This window comes from Prionailurus bengalensis, chromosome E1 (assembly GCF_016509475.1).
Source record: "Prionailurus bengalensis isolate Pbe53 chromosome E1, Fcat_Pben_1.1_paternal_pri, whole genome shotgun sequence".
NCBI classification, from domain to species: domain Eukaryota; kingdom Metazoa; phylum Chordata; class Mammalia; order Carnivora; family Felidae; genus Prionailurus; species Prionailurus bengalensis.
In genome coordinates, this window is record NC_057347.1 from 15,640,591 (window position 1) to 15,663,659 (window position 23,069).

General features: G+C 43.8%; 1 protein-coding gene across 3 annotated transcripts in view; it reads right to left on the reverse strand.

Annotated features, from left to right (window-relative positions):
* The window catches only part of VPS53 (VPS53 subunit of GARP complex), a 150,943-nt gene that overhangs the window by 27,524 nt on the left and 100,350 nt on the right, over positions 1-23,069 (reverse strand). For all 3 annotated transcript variants that reach the window (XM_043585515.1, XM_043585516.1, XM_043585514.1), the window contains 4 exons: positions 17,352-17,594; positions 14,429-14,576; positions 8,161-8,243; positions 7,155-7,233 (listed from right to left, as the gene is read on the reverse strand). In XM_043585515.1, coding sequence (XP_043441450.1) covers positions 7,155-7,233; positions 8,161-8,243; positions 14,429-14,576; positions 17,352-17,594 — 553 coding nt within the window. The remainder of the gene's footprint in view (positions 1-7,154; positions 7,234-8,160; positions 8,244-14,428; positions 14,577-17,351; positions 17,595-23,069) is intronic.

Here is a 23,069-nt window from a genome sequence, read left to right on the forward strand (position 1 = left end):
AATGTCTTTGGGGGATAGTAATGTAGCCTCCTAGATTAGCACACGTTCAGTCTTGAAACCTAATAGAAATTACATGCCAGACTGTAAGGAAATTTAATTTGTTCAGTTTCTTCTTTCTGTTTTTTTCTAAAACTACTATTAATGGGCAAAAGCTAAGTGTGCTTGGTTTTGGACCGAGAGTTAGATTCTTTCAACCAAGTGATGTGAGTAGCCCCAGGAAAAAGGACACCTTGAGGAGGGTACCATGGGACCAATGGTCTCTTTTTAAGGAAGCCATAGAATTTTTAAAGATCCTACTTGTAAAGCCTAATTACAATGGCTAATTGCTAAAGATTTATAGAATTTACATTCAAACAATGTATTTCTTCTAAAGCACTTCCAACAATTACCTTTTCAAAAACCGGGGAGACTTGGTTTTATTTCTGGCTTCACCGTTACAAGGCTACATGGCTTCGGGCATATTATGAAAAGGAAAGAAAACACACACACCAGAAAGACAATTCCTTCCTTTTCAGTGAGAAATATGCAAACCAGACTGGAACACCTGGGTTGGCTGCTCAGCCCATTTTCGTCCCCAGGAGGAAAGTCACAGTGTCAGATGGAGAAAAGCTGAAGACAGATATCCAACAGGGTGCCTGTGAATGCCTGAAGACTCGCGGTCAGGTAGGCATGGCGATTTTCGTGAACCCAGCAGTCCTGGGCACACACTGACTTAGGGCCCTTCTACTATCAGGCAAGTTACTGAAGCTAATTTTGCTTCAGTTTCCACGTTTGCTCATTCTGTATGTATGGTGTAGTATAATCCAGCTGAGAGACAGACCTGAATTTGAACCCTGGCTCTCCTACATGCTAGCTAAGAGATCTGGGACAAGGGACTTAACTTCTTTGAGTCTCAGTTCCCTTATCTGTGAAAGAGAGGTACCTTATACATTTATTGTCAGAATTAAATGAGATACTGCATTTGGGTGCTGATTCCCGGTAAAGTGCTCCATGTAAATAACCACTTACTATTATCTCATAGAGCTCATCTAAGAAAATAATGCAACACAGGAGGGAAAAATGGTCTGAAATTTTGATATAACTTATCCACATTACTGTAATCTCAAAATTATCATTTCAGAGAGACCACTAAACTCTTACCATATTTTACTTCCTTCACACAGGCCCGGCCTGTTTTAGGCTGTTCCTGTGTATTTTCTACCAAACTTTGCCACTCTGTGTTTTCTTCTCCTTTTCCAGCAGCAGGGCTCTTGCCCACGCTTAGGGGGCGAACAGCTAGATGTGGGCATTTCCTATTTCTGACCTCCCTTCAACCAGCTCCAGGATGCTACTTGTTGGAAGTTAGGAGCCCTGCTACTGAGTACTATCAAGGAGCATCATACCTTCAACAGCACTTGTATGCGCCGAAAGGTTTCAGGGTCTCTGATCCTGCCATTTCCTAAAGAGACACTCTATGTCTACCGGCTCTGTCCAGCTAAGTCCGTTCAGTAGGGTTATCTGTGACTCACTTTGTCACCATTCTTTGGTCAAATGGGTGTCTACAAACTTTAGTTCTTTCTTCTTCTTGCCCTCTTTACCGTCAAAGGCATTTAGGGAATACTACTGTTAAGCTATGCCATGAAGATCCAAAAGTGAGCAAGACACAGCTCTCAAGTTGTTCAAAGCTTAACAGGGGAGACAGATATAAAAAGAATTGTATAACAGAGTAGAGAGATGGTCTAGGTACTGTGGTGCTTCACAGAGAAGGACACTGCGGGGAAGACAAAAATGGTGACATTGCAAGAGATCAAAATAGTCAAAACTATTGGAGGATCAAAACTTGGAGGATTCACACTTTCTGATTTTAAAGCTTGCTACAAAGCTGCAATAATTGGGGCACATGGGTGGCTTAATTGGTTAAGCGTCCAACTTCGGCTCAGGTCATGATCTCACAGTTCATAAGTTCAAGCCCCCATCGGACTCTGTGCTGACAATGCGGAGCCTGCTTGGGATTTTGTCCCTCTCTCTCTCTCTCAAAAATAAGTAAACATTAAAAAAACCCTAAAAAAACAAAAACAAGAACAAAGCTGCAATATTCAAAACAGTGTGGTACTGGCATAAAGACAGACATAATGGATCTATGGAATATAATTGAAAGTCCAGAAATAAACCTGTACATCTGTGGTTAACTGATTCTTAACAAGAGTGTCAAGACCATCCAATGGGTAAAGAAAAGTCTTTTCAACAAATGGTACCGGGACAGCTATATATCTACATGCAAAGGAACAAAAGCTGAATCCTTACGTTCCACCATATACAAAAATTAACTGAAAATGGATTAAGGGCCCAAATGTAAAGAGCTGAAGCTACAAAAAACTTGGAAGAAAATACAGGTGTAAATCTTTGTAATTCTGGATTAGGCAATGGTGTCTTGGATAGAACACCAAAAGCACAAGTATCAAAGGAAAAAATAGAAAAACTGGACTTCAACAAAACTAAAAATTTTAGTGTTTCAAAGTACATAATCAAGAAACTGAGGGGCATCTGGGTGGCTTAGTCGGTTAAGTGTCTGACCTCAGTTCAGGCCATGGTCTCACAGTCCGTGAGTTCGAGGCCTGTGTCAGGCTCTGTGCTGACAGCTTGGAGCCTGGAGCCTGCCTCGGATTCTGTGTCTCCCTCTCTCTCAGCCCCTCCCCTGCTCACACTCTGTCTCTGTCTTTCTCTCTCAAAAATAAATAAATGTTACAAATAAATAAATACAATAAAGAAAGTGAAAAGACAACCCACAGAAAAGGAGAAAATATTTGCAAATCATATATCTGATAAGGAGTGTAGTTATCCAGACTATAAACAGAAGTTTACAACTCAACAATAAAAAGACAACCCAGTTTAAAAATGGATGAAGGACTTGGACTGACATTTCTTCAAAAGAGATATACACATGCTCAACATCTTAGTCATCGGAGAAATGCAGATACAAACTGAAACCACAATGAGATAGAATGGCTATGTTAAAAATAAAGCATTGGTAAAGATACAGGCATTTTAGAACCCCTGACTGTTGCTGGTGGGAATGTAAAATGGTGCAGCTACTTGTGGAACACAGTTCGGCAGTTTCTCAAAATGTTAAGCACAGAGCTACCACGTGATACAGCAGTTCCACTCCTAGGTATATATTCGAGAACTGAAAACATATCTATACAAAAGCTTGTACGTGAATATTCATAGTATTATTCATAGAAGTTACAAAGTGGACACAACCCGGGGTGCCTGGGCGGCTCAGTCGGTTGAGCGTCCAACTCTTGATTTTGGCTCAGGTCATGATCTTGTGGTTCGTGAGATTGAGCCCAAGTTGGGCCCGGTGCTAACGGCATGGAGACTGCTTGAGATTCTTTCTCTCTCCCTCTTTCTCTCTGTTTCTCCCCCATTCTTGTGCATTCTCTCTCTCTCTCTCTCTCTCAAAATAAATAAATAGAACTTAAAAAAAAAAGCGTAAACAACCCAAATGTCTATCAACTGATGAATGGATAAACAAAATGTGGTCTAACTGCACAATGGAATAGTATTCAGCCATAAAAAGGAAGCCTGATACATGCTACCACATAGAGTAACACTGAAAACATTAGGCTATGTGAAGAAAGCCAGTCACAAATGGCCACATGTTGTATGATTCCATTTATGTGAAATGTCCAGATCAGGCAAATACAAAGACAGAAAGTAGATTAGTGGCTGCCAGGGAATAAGAAGTGACTGCTAATGAGTAGGAGGTTTCTTTTTTTGGCGTGATGAAGATATTCTGGAGTTAGTGGCAGTGGTTGCACAGTCTTGGGAACATGCTAAGACCTACTGAATTATACATTTTTAAAATTTATTTTGTGATATTTACTTATTTTTGAGAGAGAGACAGAGCACAAGTGGGAAAGGGGCAGAGAGAGAGAGAGGGAGACACAGAATCCGAAGCAAGCTCCAGGTTCTGAGCCGTCAGCACAGAGTCCAATGTGGGCTTGAACTCACGAACCGTGAGATCATGACCTGAGCCGAAGTTGGATGCTCAACCGACTGAGCCACCCAGGCGCCCCTGAATTATACATTTTAAAAGGGTGAATTCTGTGGTATGTGAATTATACCTTAATTTTTAAAAAGGGGACAGACATTGGAACTAGATCTTAAAGGGTGCGCTCGTTGGCCAGGCAATAATGGGAAGGGAATTCTAGGCAGAAAGAACAGAATGAGAAATGCATGGAAGCTGCCCCATCCCTGAAAAGTAACGCATCCGGGGAGCAGGAGTGGCTGAGTGGCTGGGAGGCTGGAGTACAGGTATATGCACAGGGGTGGCAGAATGAACAAGGCAGCGAAGGGACAAATAATGGAAGCTCTACCTGCTACCCAGGGGGTGCCTTCGACAAGAATGAGGTGTCTTCCCAGCCGAATAACAGAATTAAATTGCTTGGCTCCACCCATTTTGTCAAGCCTTCTTTCACCAACTCACAATCCTCTAACTCCACTCCACTTTGGCAAGCCCAACACTCGTTTTCTCACTATTTATAAAATCCATTTCTTTACAGCATCAATTCTTCGAACTTTTCTCCCCACCAGGATAGACACCCCTTGAGGGCAGCCAATTTCCTGTTTCCGATCTTGACTGCGGAAGCATGCGTACAGAGTGCTCTGTGAAACTCCAAAGATGGGTAACGAGATTGGCAGTTTTGACAAAGTTCAGAGCTTTTCCTAACTTTATAAATCTTTACTCATATTGTCACCCTGTTTGGAATGCCCTCTTCATCGCAAATTCGTGCCAAATTTCACCATCTCTTGTGGTCTGTTTCAAATGCCACTTCCTTAGGAAGGCTTTCTTTGTTTCCCCACCTGATGTGAACAGAGAGACGAACTCTCTCCTCTTTTAAAGAGGGCACATTTTGTACTTCTCTCACATACTGATTTCCTCATACCTTTTTTGCTGTTACCTGGGCATTCCTCTCATCTCATACATCCCTTATCCCACACATTGCGGAATCTAAGCACCTTGGGATAAGCTCCTTGTCTTTCCCGGCCTTGTAACTCCCAGCACCGTGCTAGATAGAGTCTGAATTGAACTGTCCAACTGGCAGCAAAAACGGTGGAATCAGAGACAGAAATAAGCATGATCACAAAATAGAAGTTTGAAAAAAGATCCTGGAAGGAACTACACAAAACAGGATGGCAGGCACAAATAACAAAGAGTGTATGTTGAATCAATTTGTGACCACTCGGCTTGTTTGTATCTGGTCATTTTCATCACATGGATCTCATTTCCCTAGAACTCCAGAAGACTCAGACAAAGACCAATGGCTTCCCAGCTGCTGCGCTCCCTAGTCTGTGGTTTTCCTATGATATAAACAAAAGATTCTGGAGGTATGGTCTCTGTTAATATTTGCTGGTGTGGGTCTGGAGAGAAATGGGTGGTGGTCCGGGGCGGTGGGTGGGGGGGAAGTTTGAGGGAAATCCACTAATGAACTGACAGTTCATATAAGCAACACCTGGAGTGTTAAACCCCCCTACAACTGTTATTTTACTGGGGGAAAAAAATCCCCTCTTCCTTTGTTAAATGTAAAAATTCTTCCCCCAGCTGCATTCCAATCTAAAGTGTGTGGCAGTTCAGGGGAGATGGCAGCTGGAACAGATCAGATGCAGGGTACGGTGCATGTTCACCAGCAACTAGGGGATAATCAGAGCCCAAAGATGAATCTTCAGAGCCATATTCCTTTAAGAAAATGGGTTAGCCTCAATTTGCCTGCTCATGTTCTGCTCATAAACACTGAGAATACTGGAAATATACACGCACATCTGACTGGTGGAAAGCATCAGCTTTTTGAATAGAAACTTTGTGACATCAGCTATTCAGGACTCCCCACTCAGCTTCCTAAAACCCTGCAGCTTAAGTTTTGGTTTTCGTCCTACTTTCGTTAAATATTTACAATCTACTACAAACCCAAATTCAGACCAAATGTGTGCTTACACAACCTTGTGACACGGCCACTCCTCCTGACAAGAGCACCAACATCTACGGGCGCCAGGCCAGTCAGTCATTCTCATGTTCCGTCCTGACAACCCTGGGAGGCACAGAGCCGCATTTCACATACTTGAATTCATTTGGGCCCAGAGAGGTTAAGTCATTTGCTCAATGGCCCCAGAGAAAAAAATGAGAAGAGTTAGGTCCATCTGACTCCGAGGCCAGTGTTTTTTCCACTGTACTCTACTACTGGCCAGAAGGCTCCAGAGAAGTTCTTTCTTCAGAGTTTAAGAATGCTACAAGAGTTTGATAACTCGAGAACAGGCATTGGCAAACATTTTCTGTAAAGGGCCAGACAGGAAGTATTTTAGGCTTTTTGAGCTGTATAGTCTCATTACTTATTTACTAATTCATTACTTGCTTCTGCCACTATAACACAAAAGAACCCACAGATAATATATACGTGAATGGGCATGGCTGTGTTCCCATAAAACTTTATTTACAAAAACAGGCAATGGGTAAGATTTAGACTATAGGCTATAGTTTGCTGACCCCTGCTCTAGAAATTCTAGAGTGGACGGCATCATGTTATTTGGGTTAAAAATCAACAAAGAACTGCCCATTTACAACTTAACTAATCAACAAACAAGAGACTCTTCTAGATCCTATATGTCCAGGCACTTCAGGAATTTACATCCTTTTAGGAAGAAAAGACACAGACAAGTAAAAGGCAAATGGTAACATGAGGCAGCACGTGCTAAAGGAGGGAACTGAGGGCCCACGGCTGACTGATGGGCCACCATGACATTAGAAAACCAATGTCCACAAGCTGACCAAATAATCCTGTACTGATACCAGAGCTGAGAAAGAGCCAGAAGTTCCTGCCATAAGCACTAACAAAACCACCCATTCTGCTGAGACCACATGAACGTTTTCAGCATGTATCAGATGCTAAACAAAGACATCTCCTTTGGACTTACCAAACACACCCGCTCCCTGTCTCATTCTCAGAGAACAAGCAACTGACCTAAAGTACAAGATAAACTGATTTCCTAGAGGACTTCCATCCTCCTCCCTGCTGATACTTGAAGCAGTGAAGAACCTCAAGGAGCTACGGGCAAGGGCTGGCAGGAACCACCGGGGGTCCCTCTTGGAGGGCTAGAAGAGGCACTTCCCCAAACCTTACCTTGCTCATGGCAGTGAGGGCAGGGTCGCAGGCAGCATCGAGATCTTGAACCAACAACTGGATGCTGCTAGAGATGACACTGCAAGTCAAACACATCACTGTGGTCATGACTTTAAAAGACTAACTTTCTCAATTACCAACACGGCCCCTGCCAAATCTTTTAGGGACTTGTCTCAAAGTTAGATTCATCATTTCTTCAGAAGAACTCGAGCTTGATTTCAAAAGGGAACGGATGACAAGGAGGAACCTTTCAGCTCTTCATTCTTGCTCCGTGTCCTGGCCTCTATTTGGGTGTGTGCCCGCTGAGTCAGATCACAAAATTCCATGGCTAGTCCCCCTGATCACTCCATCCAGAATCCCTCTATTTGCCCCAAATGTTTAAATCAGAACTTGAAAAAAAAAAAAAAGTTGAGAAAAGGAGAGGAAATAACTTAGGAGGAGAATCTTGACTTTTCCTTGGTAAGTGCTTGATGTGCAGGCTGAAGCCTGGCCTGCCCCGGTCTTATTTACTGACCACAACAAATGAACTGCAGACCGTACTGGCAAAAGGACTACTTTGAGAAGGCTTTCCAGTTTGAACCTCTTGGACAGACACCCTCCACCCCACCCCCACCCCCAGCTAAAGTCAAGATGCTCACATTTCCTGTTGGAAGACACTGCAGATAGGGCTGCCCTTTGTGGATTTGGGGTAGGCGGGGGGCAGACAGGAGGCCCTGGACTTGACCTTTCTACAAGGATGGCCAAGGGAGGACTTCTCTTTTTGTTATTGTCAGTAGTGCAACAGTAAAGGCCCCGTATGCTAAAAATGACTGCTCGTGAGGAGGCAGCGTGGGAGGCACCAACTTCTAATGCTTTTTCTTAGTGGCTACTGGAGAATCATCCTGATTCAACAGGAGGCCTGGGGGACCTCTGAAGTTCTGTAGTGACCTAAGGCCGACAGCCTGAGACATTCTGCTTTGTGAGGGGTAAAGGGCAGGCCTTAAGCAAATATGTGCAAGGTACATACGTGCTGAATGTATCCATTTCTCCGGTCAGATTGATTCGTTCAGTCAGACTCACATCAACTTTTTCTTTGAGTTTTTCTTCTAGCTATTAACAATAAGAGAGAAAAACATGCTTAACGATTATCCAAAGGAGTGCTATAAATAAGAATACTTAACATGTACCGAGTTTGATGATTCAGTACAATTCCAGGCACTTTTCATGTACTGACTCATTTAATCCTCACAACCTGAGGAGGAAGATTCTATTATTATCTCATTTTACAGAAGAGAAAGTGGAGGTGTGACCTCCCCAAGACAGTACGAGGTAGGGCCACGAGTCAAACTTCCTCTAGAACCTGTGCCCTTTAGCACTGGGCTGCACTCGTTTCTTATGACACACTGACAATTCACTTCATTAATTTTAAAAAGACCCCGGTTTTTAGGCTCCTCCCTGCTCCATGAACTGCAGGCTTGCTCACCAGCACTGGAAGCCTCTGGTGGTAAGTGGCAGTAAAATCAGTGAAAGTATTCACTGAGAGCACTGCTATGGGCCACCCACTATGCGAAGGTGCGGGGGGATACGCAGGTAAACAACAACAAAAAAAGCACAGGCTGCCCTCATCAGCCTACAGCCAAACACTGGCCATGCTCCCAACCGCCTCAAAGAAGAAGACAACTGACCGGGAATTGTAAACATCTCCAAGCATCCTGGGAACTGACTCATCTAGCACTCCCAAAGCTATTGAGTACACAAACTCTAATAATGAGTGTTTTGTCTTAAACTTAAAAATGCTCTTAGGGGTGTGTACATTAGTGTAACTTTCCGGAATGCAATTTATTTAAAAAGCAGAGATTTAAATACACACACTCTTTAAAACAGCAATTTCACACCTAGAGATATATTTCAATGAATAACGAGAATGATATACAGAGATACGCGAGTATTCTTTGCAGCGTTCGTTAATTCAACCAAAACTTACAGAAAACCTGCTTTGTGCCAGGCTCTGTAACAGAGTGAGTTACTCAGTGAACAAAACAGGTAAGATCCTCTTTTCTTTACTTTTTTTTTTTTTTTAAATGTTTACTTATATTAGAGAGAGACAGAGTGCGAGCAGGGGAAGGACAGAGAGGGAGGGAGACACAGAATCTGAAGCGGGCTCCAGGCTCTGAGCTGTCAGCATAGAGCCTGACACAGGGCTCAAACTCATGAACCGGGAAATCATGACCTGAGCCGCTGGACACGTAACTGACTGAGCCACCCAGGCACCCCAAGATCCTCTTTTCTTAAAGCATACACTCTGGTGGTCTTGCTTATGTTAGTGACAAGCTGGAAACAGTTCACATGTTTATAAGGGGTCAGTGGAGCAAATGACAGCGCAGGCTTACAACGCTTAAACTCTTCAGCGGCCTTTTTCTGTTACGCTGAAAATACAATCTAAACTTTCTAACTGTGATTTGGGTCCTCTCTGGCTCTCCGGCCCACTTCTGGCTTTCCCCTTGCCTGCTTGGCCTCACTTACTCTGATGGCTTAAGGTTCTGGAACGCACCAAGTCTCTCCCCCTCAGGGCCTTTACACTTCACACTTTCCACTTCCTCTCCCTGAAACAGCCTTGCTCACCCCTCCTAACCAGGCTCCTTGCTTTGCCACCCCCACCTCCCAACCCTTCCTCACTCCTCCCCTGGCAGTCCCCCTCCCAACCCTTGGTGTCAGCTTCAATGCCAGCTCCCCTCAGAGAGGCCTTCCTTGAGCAGCTACTTGAGTAAGCAACTCCCTAACTAGTACTTACCACAAGACTGAAGTTACATCGTGGCTTATTATTATCATCTTGGTTTCTCTGTTAGTTCTAAGTTCCCTAAGTTCTAAGAAACCATCTACTTTGTTCACTTCTGTTAACTAACACCAAATACCATGCCTGGTACATAGTAAGCGCTTCATAAAGATCTCTTGGATGAGTGAAAGCAACACTCTATGCAGGCGTTAAGTGTAAAAGGGTTACAATTAATGAGCCAATAGTGAGACATTATTGGCATTGTTTTCCAAGTTTTATTTTTGAATTCTTCACTACTTAGATCTTTTTTTTTTTTTTTAAGTTTATCTATTTTGAGAGACTGGGGGCGGGTGGTGGAGAGAGACAGAGAGGGAATGCATGTGAGGGAGGGAGGGCCAGAGAGAGAGGGAGAGAGAGAATCCCAAGCAGGCTCTGCACTGTCAGCGCAGAGCCTGATGCAGGGCTTGTACTAACAAACCGTGAGATCATGACCTGAACTAAACTCGAGTCAGACACTTAACCAGGCGCCCTGCACCACTTGGATTCCTGTCTCTAAGGTATCTCCTTCCATTTCTTCTTGCCTTCTTCCTGCCATTTTTTTCTAAGGAAACTGGATTGTCTGCTCTGTAGTTTTCCCACAGTTTGGATTTTGTTGATTGTAGCCACAGGGTATTAATTAACATGTTCCTTGTTCCTTGTATTTTCTTTGAATTGTAGTTTCATGTAGAAGCTTAATCAGATTCAGGTTCTTTTTTTCCTTCTCTTCTTTTTTAGAAAACTACTTCATGATGGTGTTGTGTATTTCTATCAGCAGATACATGATGTTCGCTTGTCTCTGTTTTTGTGATGTCAGCAGCCATTGACAGTCAATGCCTAGATCCATTATTTCATTAGGAGGTATAAAGGAATGACATTCTAATTCATTTCTTCCTCACTTATTAGCTAGACTTCTGCTATAAAGAGATACCTCCCATTGTCAATGATTTCATTATCCTGAAGTCTAAGTTAAATAGGAAAGACAGGATAAGAACTTTCTCTGTACCAGTTTTCAATTCACACCAGTGGTTCCTTAGTGTGTTCGAAGGTGGTAAGTAAACTTAAAACAAAACAAAACAAAACAAAACAAAACAAATCATCGTAACCACATGGATTTAAACACATCTGATGTTTTCAATGCACTGCCGTTAACTTCTCATTGATGCTTCTACAACCCACCTTTGACCAGCAGAGTGTATTCAGGCAGGCTCCTGCATTAGTTTCTTAGGGCTGCTTGAACAAATTACTACAAACCTGGTGGCTCAGAACAGACATTTATTCTCTCAGTTCCAGAGGCCGCAAGTCCAAAGTCAAGGTGTTGGCAGAGCAGGTTCCTTCCGGAGGTTCTGAGGAAGAAACTATCCCATGCCTCTCTTCTATCTTCTGGTTGCTGGAAATCCTTGGTGTTCCTTGGCTTGTAGACATATCTCCCCAATCTCTGCCTCTGTCTTCATGTGGCTTTCTTGCCTGTGTCTTTGTTAGACTTTCCTCTCCTTTCTAAGGATGCCAGTCATTGGATTTAGGGTTCCTAAATGCAAAATAATCTCTTCTTCAGATCCTTACTTAATTATAGCTTCAAAGACCCTATTTCCAAATAGGGTCACATTCACAGGTACTGGTAGTTAGGACTTGCACACATCTTTCTGTACAATAAGCCCATTATGGCTCCTGAATCCTTTTGAAAGGACTCTCACAGTCTCTGATCTTTTTCTTGCTTTTTGTACAACACGATGCTCCAGGCTCATCTTGTACATTTTGTGTCCCAGACCTGGAATTACTCATTTCTGCCGGAATCTCTGGTTTCTTTTAGGGGAAAATAGTATTTAGAGATCACAATATAGGTGCTAAGAATGTACTGACTTTTATAATCAATAAAAATAATTTTTTATAAATAACAAAAAAAATTGGCTACATCTATCATGAGTCATCAAAATGGTCTTTGGTCCACTAGTACTTCTAGAACCTTTAAGAATATGGGTGTCTGGATGGCTCAAGTTGGTTAAGCAACTGACTCTTGATTTTTGCTTTGGTTATGATCTCTGGTTTGAGGGATCGAGCCCTGTGTTGGGCTCTGCACTGACAGTGTGGAGCCTGCTTGGGATTCGCTGTAGCAATCTCTCTGCCCCTCCCCTGTTTGTGTGTTCTCTCTCTCTCAAAATAAATAAATACACATTAAAAAAAAAAAAAAAAGAATCTGTTCTAGAAAAATAATGCAAAGCATATTAGATATTCTTTGTAGAATTTACTTACAGAAGCAAAACCTGAAACAGCACAGATAATTATGCAGGATCCTGTTAAATCATTTATGGTATTGTCCCTTAATGAAATATTATAGAACTATAACATTGTTAGTAATGAAGATACCATAGCAACAGGAGAAATGCTAATGCTGTGATGTCAATAAAAACAGCAAAGGGGTAAGAGTGAAGTAAATTAAGATTATAGCATACAAAATTGTGGTGGTAAAGCATCTGACTCTTGATTTTGGCTCAGGTCATGATCTTAGGGTCCGTATCCCTCTGCGCTGACAGTGTGGAGCCTGCTTGAGATTCTTTATCTCCTTCTCTCTCTCTCTTCCCCTGCCCCCCCCCCCACATTCTCTCTCTCTCAAAATAAACAAACTAACTAAACTGCCTCTCAGAAAGAAAAAAAATGATTGTAGCATACCAAACTATGTTCATGAAAAAGGACTGAAAGAAAATACTCCAAATTGCTAATATGATTATTATCAGGTGATGAGATTAAGAGTTATTTTTTTTTAATATTTATTTATTGGGGCGCCTGGGTGGCTCAGTTGGTTGAGCTTCTGACTTCGGCTCAGGTCATGCTCTCACAGTTCGTGGGTTTGAGCCCTGCATTGGGCTCTGTGCTGACAGCTCAGAGCCTGGAGGCTGCTTTGGATTCTGTGTCCTCCTGTCTGTCCCTCCCCTGCTCATGCCTTGTCTCTCTCAAGAGTGAATAAAGGCTAAAAAAATTTTTTTTAATTAATTAATTAATTTTGAGAGACAGAAAGAGAGCTCGTGAGCAGAGGAGGGGCAGGGAGAGTGAGAAAGAGAGAATCCTAAGCAGACTCATGCTGTCAGCACAGAGCCCAATGTGGGGCTTGATCCCATGAACTGTGAAATCATGACCTGAGCCGAAATCAAGAGTCGGATCCTTTAACTGAATGAGCCACCCAGGCGCCCCAAGAGTCATTAACTTTGTATTTTTCCCCCTTTGGTACCATGGTTATTTTACTTTTAAAATACTCTATTTTGGGGGCACCTGGGTGGCTCAGTCAGTTAAGCATCTGACTCGATTTTGGCTCAGGTCATGATCTCACAGTTCGTGGGTTCGAGCCTCGTGTTGGGCTCTGCGCTCAAGGCACGCACACGCTCTTTCTCTCTCTCAAAATAAATAAATAATCTTTAAAAAAATTCTATTCACATGTGTGTATGCCTTCCTTTTCTGCACACATGCAAAACAGTTAAATGGTGTTTCTTCACCAGAGAACTCTGGGACCTCTCTGCCTTGGAGGTCTTCATCAATATTGCTGTCCTGCCCTAGGGGTTCTTGGGGGCTAACGGGATTGCCGTCTCTGGCTCTGAGGCCAAACCTTTACAGATCATCACTTTTATAACCCGATGTGACCACATCCCCAAACAGAGCATGCTATTGCCTCTGGTTGGCTTACCCTCAACTGTGAAGTTTTGGGGGGAACGCTTCTTATTCTGGCCTCCTGTAGTCTTGCTCTGGCTCACAGGCACTCCAAGCTGTACCGTCTGAACCATAATTTATGACTACCTTCCTATGATCCAGACATGTGTAAATAATAAGCCCAAAAGGGGGGGAAGAGCAGAACCTTCTCCAATTATTTTCCTTCTCTTGGCCTTAGGTGAATTCCAGACCAAATGTGAAAAGGAACTTCTAATCCCACGTCTACGGCTGAATGGAAAATTCTTCTGGGTCTTCCTTCTGCTAATGGGGAGCTCCAGGAGAGGCATCACCCTTTCCTGCTTCATAGTTCCTGAACGTCAGCGTCCAAACAATGGCTGTTTGTTTAGGCAGGCTGAGAATGCTGTGTGCATTTCAGGAGACACATGAAAGCCCAAAGGATTTTGCTTAGCCCAGTAACACTTCTGAGCATGGGATCACTGGCTGTGACTCATCACCACCAAAGGCCGGGTCCTAGCACTGTTAAGTTTGTTGCTACTTTTCTCCTACGGGAGACAGTGCTACTGACCTACTTTTAGGAAGGCATGCCCTCTGAGGAACTTAAACCACTCTGGGGGAGAGCGGTCATACTTTCTTGCCCAGTCTCCTTTTAACAAGGCTCTTCTGTAAGATGGCTGCCTGGGCCGTCTTCCGGCTGGACTGCAAATTTTCCTCTGTGACCAACCTTTATGTGGCTGCCCAAGGTTGTACACGGCTTGTTAGGGCCCACAGTTTCAGCCACTGAGTTAGGAGGCCTAGATGGGTCAGGAAAAGGAGGTGGTGGGCAGCTCACCTGCTGGGTGGTGGCCAGACAGTACTCTGCTGTGCTCAGGATGCTGCAGATGAGGCAGAGCTCCTCTAGAGTGAACTTGGCCACTTCTGAGCCTTCCTTTTCCTTGAGGAGGCTGCTGATGGTCAGCCCTCCACTGCTGCTTGTGGTTCTGAGGAAAAGGAACAGGAACCGGTCAGGCTGGGACTTCTTATTTGCTTCCTGAACTGGTAACTGCACATCTTAAGACAAAGAAAAGGGGGAAGGAAAGGCTGGACATGGCCCAAACAAACCTACGTACACTGAGTCCTTTTCCTACTGACCTTACCTTGACTATCATCTGTTTAAATTCTCTGACCATCAGAAGTAGGAAGAGACGATTCCAACAGCAAGCCAATAATCAGTCACATGAACGAAGATGACTCTCATACTCACAGAGAAGGCGGCTGAGTGACTTCTCTGCTTAGCTTAGAATCTCCTGATCTGGAAAGTTCGAGAGTTCTGTAGCACAAAAGCTGGTTCTCCAATTGCCCCCTCTCAGTTAGGAAACTTCTGCACAGGAATGTGTACGCTGTGCTTGTGGAGGGGTACCAAAGTGAATGTTAAAGCATGGCTCCTGCCCAAAGCTCGACTATCTTACACCTTCCTACTGATCTAATCATGTGTCCACAAAATATAAAAATACAGTTATAAAACCTTCTGCTATTTCAACTGTGAGATTCTAAATTTTTTAAAAGACAGAACTCAATGACATTTACCGTAAAAATAAAACGTTAAAAAAGGTAACCCTAAAACTGCCAAGTCTTACTGGGAATCAAAGATTTGAAAATATCTTAATTTCCAGCACTTGTGAGGACACTGGCCCTCTCTTGCACTATGGGTCCAGAGTACTGAGTTGTAAAAACTTTGGGAGGCGTATTTCAGGAGCTTAAAAAAAAGGTTCACACTGTTTGACCCGGTGGTTCCACTGCTGTTCAAGGATGCTTTTCTGAGTGTTACTTAAAATACTAAAGTAGTGAAACCAACCTAAATGATCAATTAGAAGTTCGGAAGTGAGGTGAGGTTCTTCTGTATGCTGGATTATCACGACATCGTGAAGTGTTTTGATGACGATGTGCTAGTGTTGGACGGTGTCTGGTGGCCTCCCAGATCCATTCATTGCTCTTCTCTTCCCTCCTCTATGGCTCAGGAGACTGACCTCTACAGACCTATCACCCAGGCTTGAGAGGTAGAGGGGAGAGAAGGCTGAGTACTAACAAGGCCTCCTGCTCCCTCTGCTTCAGTGTGGTGCTGGCCCCCACCGTGGCCCTCTTCTGTGGGGCAGCCCTTCGTCCACAGCCCTGGCTCTCAAGGGAGTTTTTTAATTTTTTTATTTAAAAAAAAATTTTTTTTAATGTTTATTTATTTCTGAGACAGAGAGAGACAGAACATGAGTGGGGGAGGGGCAGAGAGAGAGGGAGACACAGAATCCGAAGCAGGCTCCAGGCTCTGAGCTGTCAGCACAGAGCCCGACGCGGGGCTCGAACCCACAGACTGTGAGATCATGACCCGAGCCGAAGCCAGACGCTCAACCGACTGAGCCACCCAGGCGCTCAAGGGAGTTTTAAAGTAGTTAACAATTACCCCCCCGGTATTTGGATGCTTCAGAATCCTCTGCTGGTGCCTTTCACCGTGCCCCCATTTCTGTGAATAGCTGCTTTGGTAACAACACCCTAGCTGAGTACACTGTTTCCTGCTGGGACACGTGGGAAAATGCTCACAGGATGATGTTAGGTGAAAGCTGCAGGGTAGAAAACTACAGGGTGTATAGTCCCAGCACTGTTGATCGAGCAAGAGCACAAAATCACGCACGTTACATATATAAGTAAACAACAGAAAAACATATACCAAAAATTTGAATTTGTCTTCTCCGGGTGGTGAGATGACAGCTGACTTTTATTTCTGTCTTTGTGCTTTTCTGTGTTTTCTAAACTATGATAAATTTATATCATTCTGACGATCAGAATAAAAATTATTAAAAATTAAAAAAATGTTACCATGGTCAAAGAAATTCTCGGTGATATATATCTTTTACTTCTAATCTCTGGCTACAGCATAAGGATTTTATTTTCTTTCCTCCAAATAACATAAAACTCCCATATACAATACATTTTAGTGAAAACAACAGCAACTAATTCCAGAATTATTGAATTTGGCCCTGGGGATGATTTATAAATACTAAGTTCCAAAGCATCACTTTAGATCGCATTATTATAATTGAAATTGCTATGGAACCAAAAATCTTTAAGCTCTAGTCAAACACCATTAATTTCCATTAGTAAGCAATATAACAATATTCTAATGTCCCAGAATGCATGCAGTGAAGTCACTATAATTAGGGGCTGTGCTACGCAACCCCCTTCCCCCAAATCCTACCAGATCTTTAAACACTAGACTCTGTCCAGTATAGCAAGACACAGATACCATAAGAGAGACTTTGGAATGTACTCAGCTCAAGGGAAAAGCAGATTAGTGCCTCCCATGTGCTTATCACCCCAGGGTATGCAATCATTGAATGAAATTGCCCATGCTATTTAAAAATTATTGCTACCAGCGCCCTACCGTTTTTTTTTTTTTTTTTTTTTTTTTTTTTTGCCAACAACCTATTGTTGAAACCATGTCAATTAAAGATATACATAATGGAACTGACTCCCTTGAGTCCACTGTGGGAAGATCTGACCTATGCTGGCGACCACGGTGGGCATTTCCTCTAACAGTCTTGATCAGCTGTGGAATCCCATTAGACAGGAAATAGTCTCAGGCCCTTGGGAACTCAGTAAGGGTATTTTCCTCATTGAGGCTCTTAGCAGTTCAGTAAACTATTTCGGAGTAGATTTCCTCAGATTCCCATATTTAGGTATATTCAGAATCTGACTTCACCACTGGGACCAGGAAGAATAGCACTCACTTGGGCAGATTGCCAGAGAGGATTTTCCAGGCATATTCTCGGAGGTACTTCTGGAAAATGGTGGTCAGAGCGATCATCGGCTCCCCAGTACTGAGTTGAGAGCACTGCACCATGCACTTCTTGTAGTAGACAAAGAGGTCAGCACAGCTGGGGAGCACAGCACCCCCTTCATCAGTGTTGGGCTTAGGTGGCCCCTGGGCTTTGAAATCGGCCACGAACCGATCTATCAGCTCTCCAAGGTTTCTAGAAGGAAGAAAACCTGCCATGTTATTTCAAGAAAGATAAAGCAAATGTGCTTAACTGCCACGAGTAAATCATTCCTAATGCTTTTTACATTTAAAATTGGACCCAGGGGCGCCTGGGTGGCTCAGTCGGTTAAGCGTCCGACTTCGGCCCAGGTCATGATCTTGCGGTTTGTGGGTTTGAGCCCCGCGTCAGGCTCTGTGCTGACAGTTGGGAGCCTGGAGCCTGCTTCGGATTCTGTGTCTCCCTCTCTGCCTCTCCCTAGCTCATGCTTGCACTCTCTCTGTCAAAAATAAACTTAAAAAATAAATAAATAAAATAAATAAAATTGGACCCATTTTTATCGCACCAGCCCTCTTATAGTAACAGCAGCAAGAATAACTGGCATTTGTGTGCTGCTTTATACTTTTTTTTTTTTAACTAATGTTTAATGATTTTTGAGAGAGACACAGAGAGCAAGCATGGGAGGGGCAGAGAGAGAGGGAGACACAGAATCTGAAGCTCTGAGCTCTCCTCACAGAGCCTGATGCGGAGCTCGAATCCATAAACCATGAGATCGTGACCTGAGCTGAAGTCGGACGCTCAACTGACTGAGCCACCCAGGAAGCCCCTGCTTTATACTTTTCAAGGCATTTCATGATCACATTTGACCCCAAGCCTCTGTGAGAGAGGTAAGGTATTACTGGACTCTCTAAGAGATGAAAAAATTAAGGTCTATAAAGTTTGTCACATAATTTAGTGGCAGAGCTGAGCCTAGAATCCGCTACCATGTAAGTATCATTTCGCCTTTCCCCAAATGAAATAATGATAGAGACCACTGTCTGAACGCTTATGATGTATCAGGCACACACCACGTCGGCAGTTTATAAGTGTTATTTCATTGCATTTCACTTAATTTGCACAATAACCTTATGAAGTACGTATTATTAACTGTCCTCATTTTCAAAAAGCAAGGTGCAGAAAAGTTAAGGACCTTGTCCAAGGTCATACAGCAAGAGGGGTGGGGGGAGCCAGGATTCAAAACCAAACAGCCTGGCTCAAACCTCATGTTTTTAACCCCTCTACCTTACAGCCTCTGAAAACACAAAAAAGTTATGATGTCAGGAAACATTTGGTATCATTAACCTAAATATGCCCACGAGGTAGATGCCAAAACAAAGAGAAAGTGTAAAGAAATATTCTAAGGCTTTCTTGATGTTTTTAATGCAGTTTCTCCTTAAAACTTACAGAATCAAAGGTGTAAAAGCTCTTGGGAGAGGGGAGGGTAGGGCAGCCCCAGGCTTGTAGCAGGTCACGATGGTGAGCATGGTTGCAGCTGTCCCCCAACTCCCCATTCAAACATCACTGAGTTTGCTCCGTCGTGTTGAGTCATCGTAGCTACGATCCAGTGGGGCTCTACTCACTGCTTCCTGCACAGTCGTGCTGTATGAAAAATGGGAGGGGTCCCTCCACCCCTTGACATTTTACATCTTTCTAGGTTGCTGTCCAAGGCTACAAGAATCCAGCTGTGCTTTTAATTTTTTTTTAATGTTTGTTTATTTTTGAGAGAGACAGAGACAGAATGCGAGTGGGTTGGGGCAGAGAGAGAAGGAGGCACACAATCTGAAGCAGGCTCCAGGCTCTGAGCTGTCAGCACAGAGCCCGACACAGGGCTTGAACCCACAAACCGTGAGATCATGACCTGAGCTGAAGTTGGGACGCTTAACCGACTGAGCCACCCAGGTTGTGCTTTCAAAATGTATTTATATAACAGGAAGAAAAAGATAAGAACCACACACAGCAGAGGAGAAAACTGACATTTTACTCAGGAGTTTTTGTTATTGAAAGTTTATTACATCCAGATGTAGCCACTCTGCCCTCAAAGAACTTCAGGCCTAGGCTGGGTCTTTGTGAGGATGGTTAGCAAGCAGGGGAGGACCTTGTTAGTTAACCTCGAAAGCTGCGGTGCCACCACCCCCATTCCTCACCACCTCTTCCTGCCCCACCTTTTCCATTGAATCTCTCACTTCTCTTCCTCAGTGACCCTCCACTCTAGCCAGACTCCCCTTTACTTCCCCCTGTTCCATCTCTATCCCTGACTCTGAACCTTTGCCTGGATGCCTCCCCTGGCCAAGATGCTCTCCTGCCACCTCTCTCAGGCTCAACTCAGGGCTCACCCAGACAACCCCTACTCACACCATTCCTCTGTCTCAGTTTCAACTTCTGTCATCTGCAACACACTGACACTGTATTATCATTTCTTTTTTTTTTTAACACTTTACCATACAGTGTAAGGATGTCAAATGTTCAAGAAACATGACGACCTTCTGCCATCCTGGGCCCACAGCCGGCAATGCTCTCAAGAATGGCTCTTTTTCATTGGTCTTTGGTGTAATTTCAGAATCTGTGTTGAGAGAGCATTCTAGCCAGTCACTTCTAATAAGCTGAAGTTGGTACAAAGGTGAAAGGTGCTTGCTACAGAGGAGAATCGTCGGCAATTCATATGTTATCATATGCTCCTTGAGAGGACGGATAATGTTTCTGGGACCTCTGCTCTCCCCAGGCCCACCCGTCACGTTTACGTGTGAGGTTAATCTTTCAGTTATGTTGGTGCCCAATACGTATGCAGCTGATCAGCCCCCATGCTTTGTTCCTGAAGGATGGGAATGGAAGGGTAGGAGAGTGGAGACGGGGCAGGGGCTGGTGCAGTAGAGGGGAACATGTAATAGGAAAGCAAAGGGTTCCACTTGAGTCTTCTTAGGAGAGATTCTAACCTCCAAATCTCTACTGCTGACCAAAAGAGGGGCCAGAGCTCCAAAGTGCTTTTTACTTTAACCACTTATCCAATTCCACTAGCAGCTGAAGTCAGAATACCTACTCAAATGCCTCATATTTCCGAGCCAACGAGATCAATAAGATTATAAACTAATTAAACTCATAGAGCATAAAGAAAATTTCCACTTAAAAAAAAAAAAACCCTCTAAAAGACCACCCATACTTTGCAGGCCATCTCCCAAGTCACTTCTGACACTGCTCTCTGTGTAGGTGAGACATAATCTGTTAGAATAAGCTTCCCTCCCTTCAATCTCCACTCTGCGCCTGCGTGCTTCTAAGCCACACAAGACACTGGAAAACGAGTAACTGACATGTCACAGCATAGATGGTTCAGTCCATCGATTTCCAGCTGAGCATTTAGTATGTGCAAGGCTCTGGGCTGTGTTTGCCATGCATATGAGACATAAGTGAGTCCAACTAAAGAAAAAAAAGCAAAGGTTGTCATTTCTTCCAGGTGCCAAACACTAGCCTGAGTTTTGGTGAGACCTTCTGGCAGGGTTACCAGAGAAAGGAATGTTGTAGCATACCGACCTGCTGATTGGAATCACAAGGAGACGTCTTTTACACCATAAAGCAAGTACAATCAAGTAAGAGTTTATGAAGGGCCAAGTTCTGATTAAGGTGTTGCTGGGTGTGGGGGTTAAGACACACATCTGCCTATTAGAAGCTTTGATCTTATTTGGGGGGATAGGACCCTCATGCTCATGATATTTAGATTTCAAGACAGCAACTACATGCTAATCTTGTAGTACAGACAAGAGGAACAATTTGTTTCAGACAAAGGAAACTAGAGGCAGCTAGAGAGAAAATTTTGCAGCAGACTCAGGTGAGAATAAAGGCACGGAGTCAGAAGTGAGCACAGATTATGATGTGTGGAAGGGAGGATGTAAGGAGGAGGGGACGTGCCTAAGGTGGAAGTCCCAAATTGGAAAAGCCCGACCTACGGTTTGATTTACAAGCTCCTCTGCATTCCCACAGCAAAGTGCTGCCAGCTTCATGTCTTCACAGCGGGTACCACTGACTCCCAAGAGGCCATAAGCCTATAAAGTAGGCATTGTGCTGGGTGCATCAGAAATTCAATCTCCTGTAATCCTCCCAACAGCCCTGAAGAGAAGGCGTTATTATCTCCACTTCATAAATGACAAGACTGAGTCTGAGAAAAAGACTGTAACTTGCCCTGGGTCACGGAATTTGTCGGAGCCAGACTCTGAACCTGGGGTGCCTGACTCCCAAGCCCAGCTCTATCTACTCTACTGTGCTCTGACTTTGCAACACTAAAGCGCTACACAGAGAGATGGAATTGTGCTTATTGCTGTGATTCACTTGCTCTCCGGCTTAAAGGAACACGTCACAGACATGGATGGTATCTTTTACCCCCTCCCCTGTAGCTTGAGCTTTCTGAGCAAGATGCACGAGAATGTCAGGGGCCCACACGAACTACTGCTGGGGGTTCTGCTGATCAATGAAATGACCCAGGAAGAAAAGACCAATGCAGAGCAGTATTAGTAAAGGACGAGCAGGGCAGTTTCTTCCGGTGGATCTGCAGTCGGCATCCCTAGCAACAATATTCTAACTGGAAGGCAGAGTGGTGACGGCACGGGGAGAGGCAGGCGGCAGTCAGTCAAAGCTGGCAAGGAGGTGAGCATGGGCAAAGCGGCTTCAGATCCCCAGGTAGTTACAGGACTTGTTAAATCGAGGGTACCCAAACTGATCTGCACCCCCTCCCTCTCCTGCCCTTAGGACGGGGCCAAGGATTTGGCTGTGGTGTGGCCAGTGGGGTTGGGAAGCCCAGGTGTGGCTTGAGCACAACTGGGAGATGGATTACACACAGGTAAATGGAGCAAATCAGTAAATACACGGAAGATCTGGGGGGTGGCCAAGTTTCTCACTGCTGCAGAAAGTAGTTACAGACGAGGAAAGGGGGAGGCTAAGATAAATCCTGTGGTGTCAGAGCAGAATTAGAGTTACCAGCATAGATTCACAGGTTCTAATATAGGCTGGTATAAAAACAGATACCGATGCATGTGTTTAAACATGTATGTATATACATACATATATTTCTCAGCTCTCTCAGCTGCGAGGACCTAGAAGCATGACATCCGAGGAGTAATGAACATACTTGATGCCCGGAACTTAGTTTCTAAATATCATTCCCCACCAAAGAAACAAGGGATCCTGGAAAAACAGATGACTCCAGGGCTGGGGTAGGAAAGTACAAGATGGGCCTGGTATATTTTGTTGTGCCAGAAAGGAAGTGCCCCAGAAATGATAGGAATATGCAAAAAGCACGAAAAACCAGCTCAAAGGGGGTTCCAAGGCCAAATCAGGGACAATTTGAGCATTAAAATAACGATGGATCCTGCAAGAGAAAAAGGACATCAGTGGAAAAACTGGTGAAGCCCAAATAAAGTCTGAGTTTAGGAAAGAGTACTGTACCAGTGTTAACTTGCTGGTTTTGAGAACTGTTCTATGGTTACGTAAGATGTTAACATTAGGAGAACTCGGGGAGAAGGGAATACGGGAAATCTGCACTACTTTTGAAGTTTTTATGTAGGTTTAAATTTATTCCAACATAAGCTTTAAAAAAAGGTAATAACGGCTATAACCCATTGAATAAAATAGGAATCGATGAGTAGGTGCTGATACAATAAATGGGGAAAA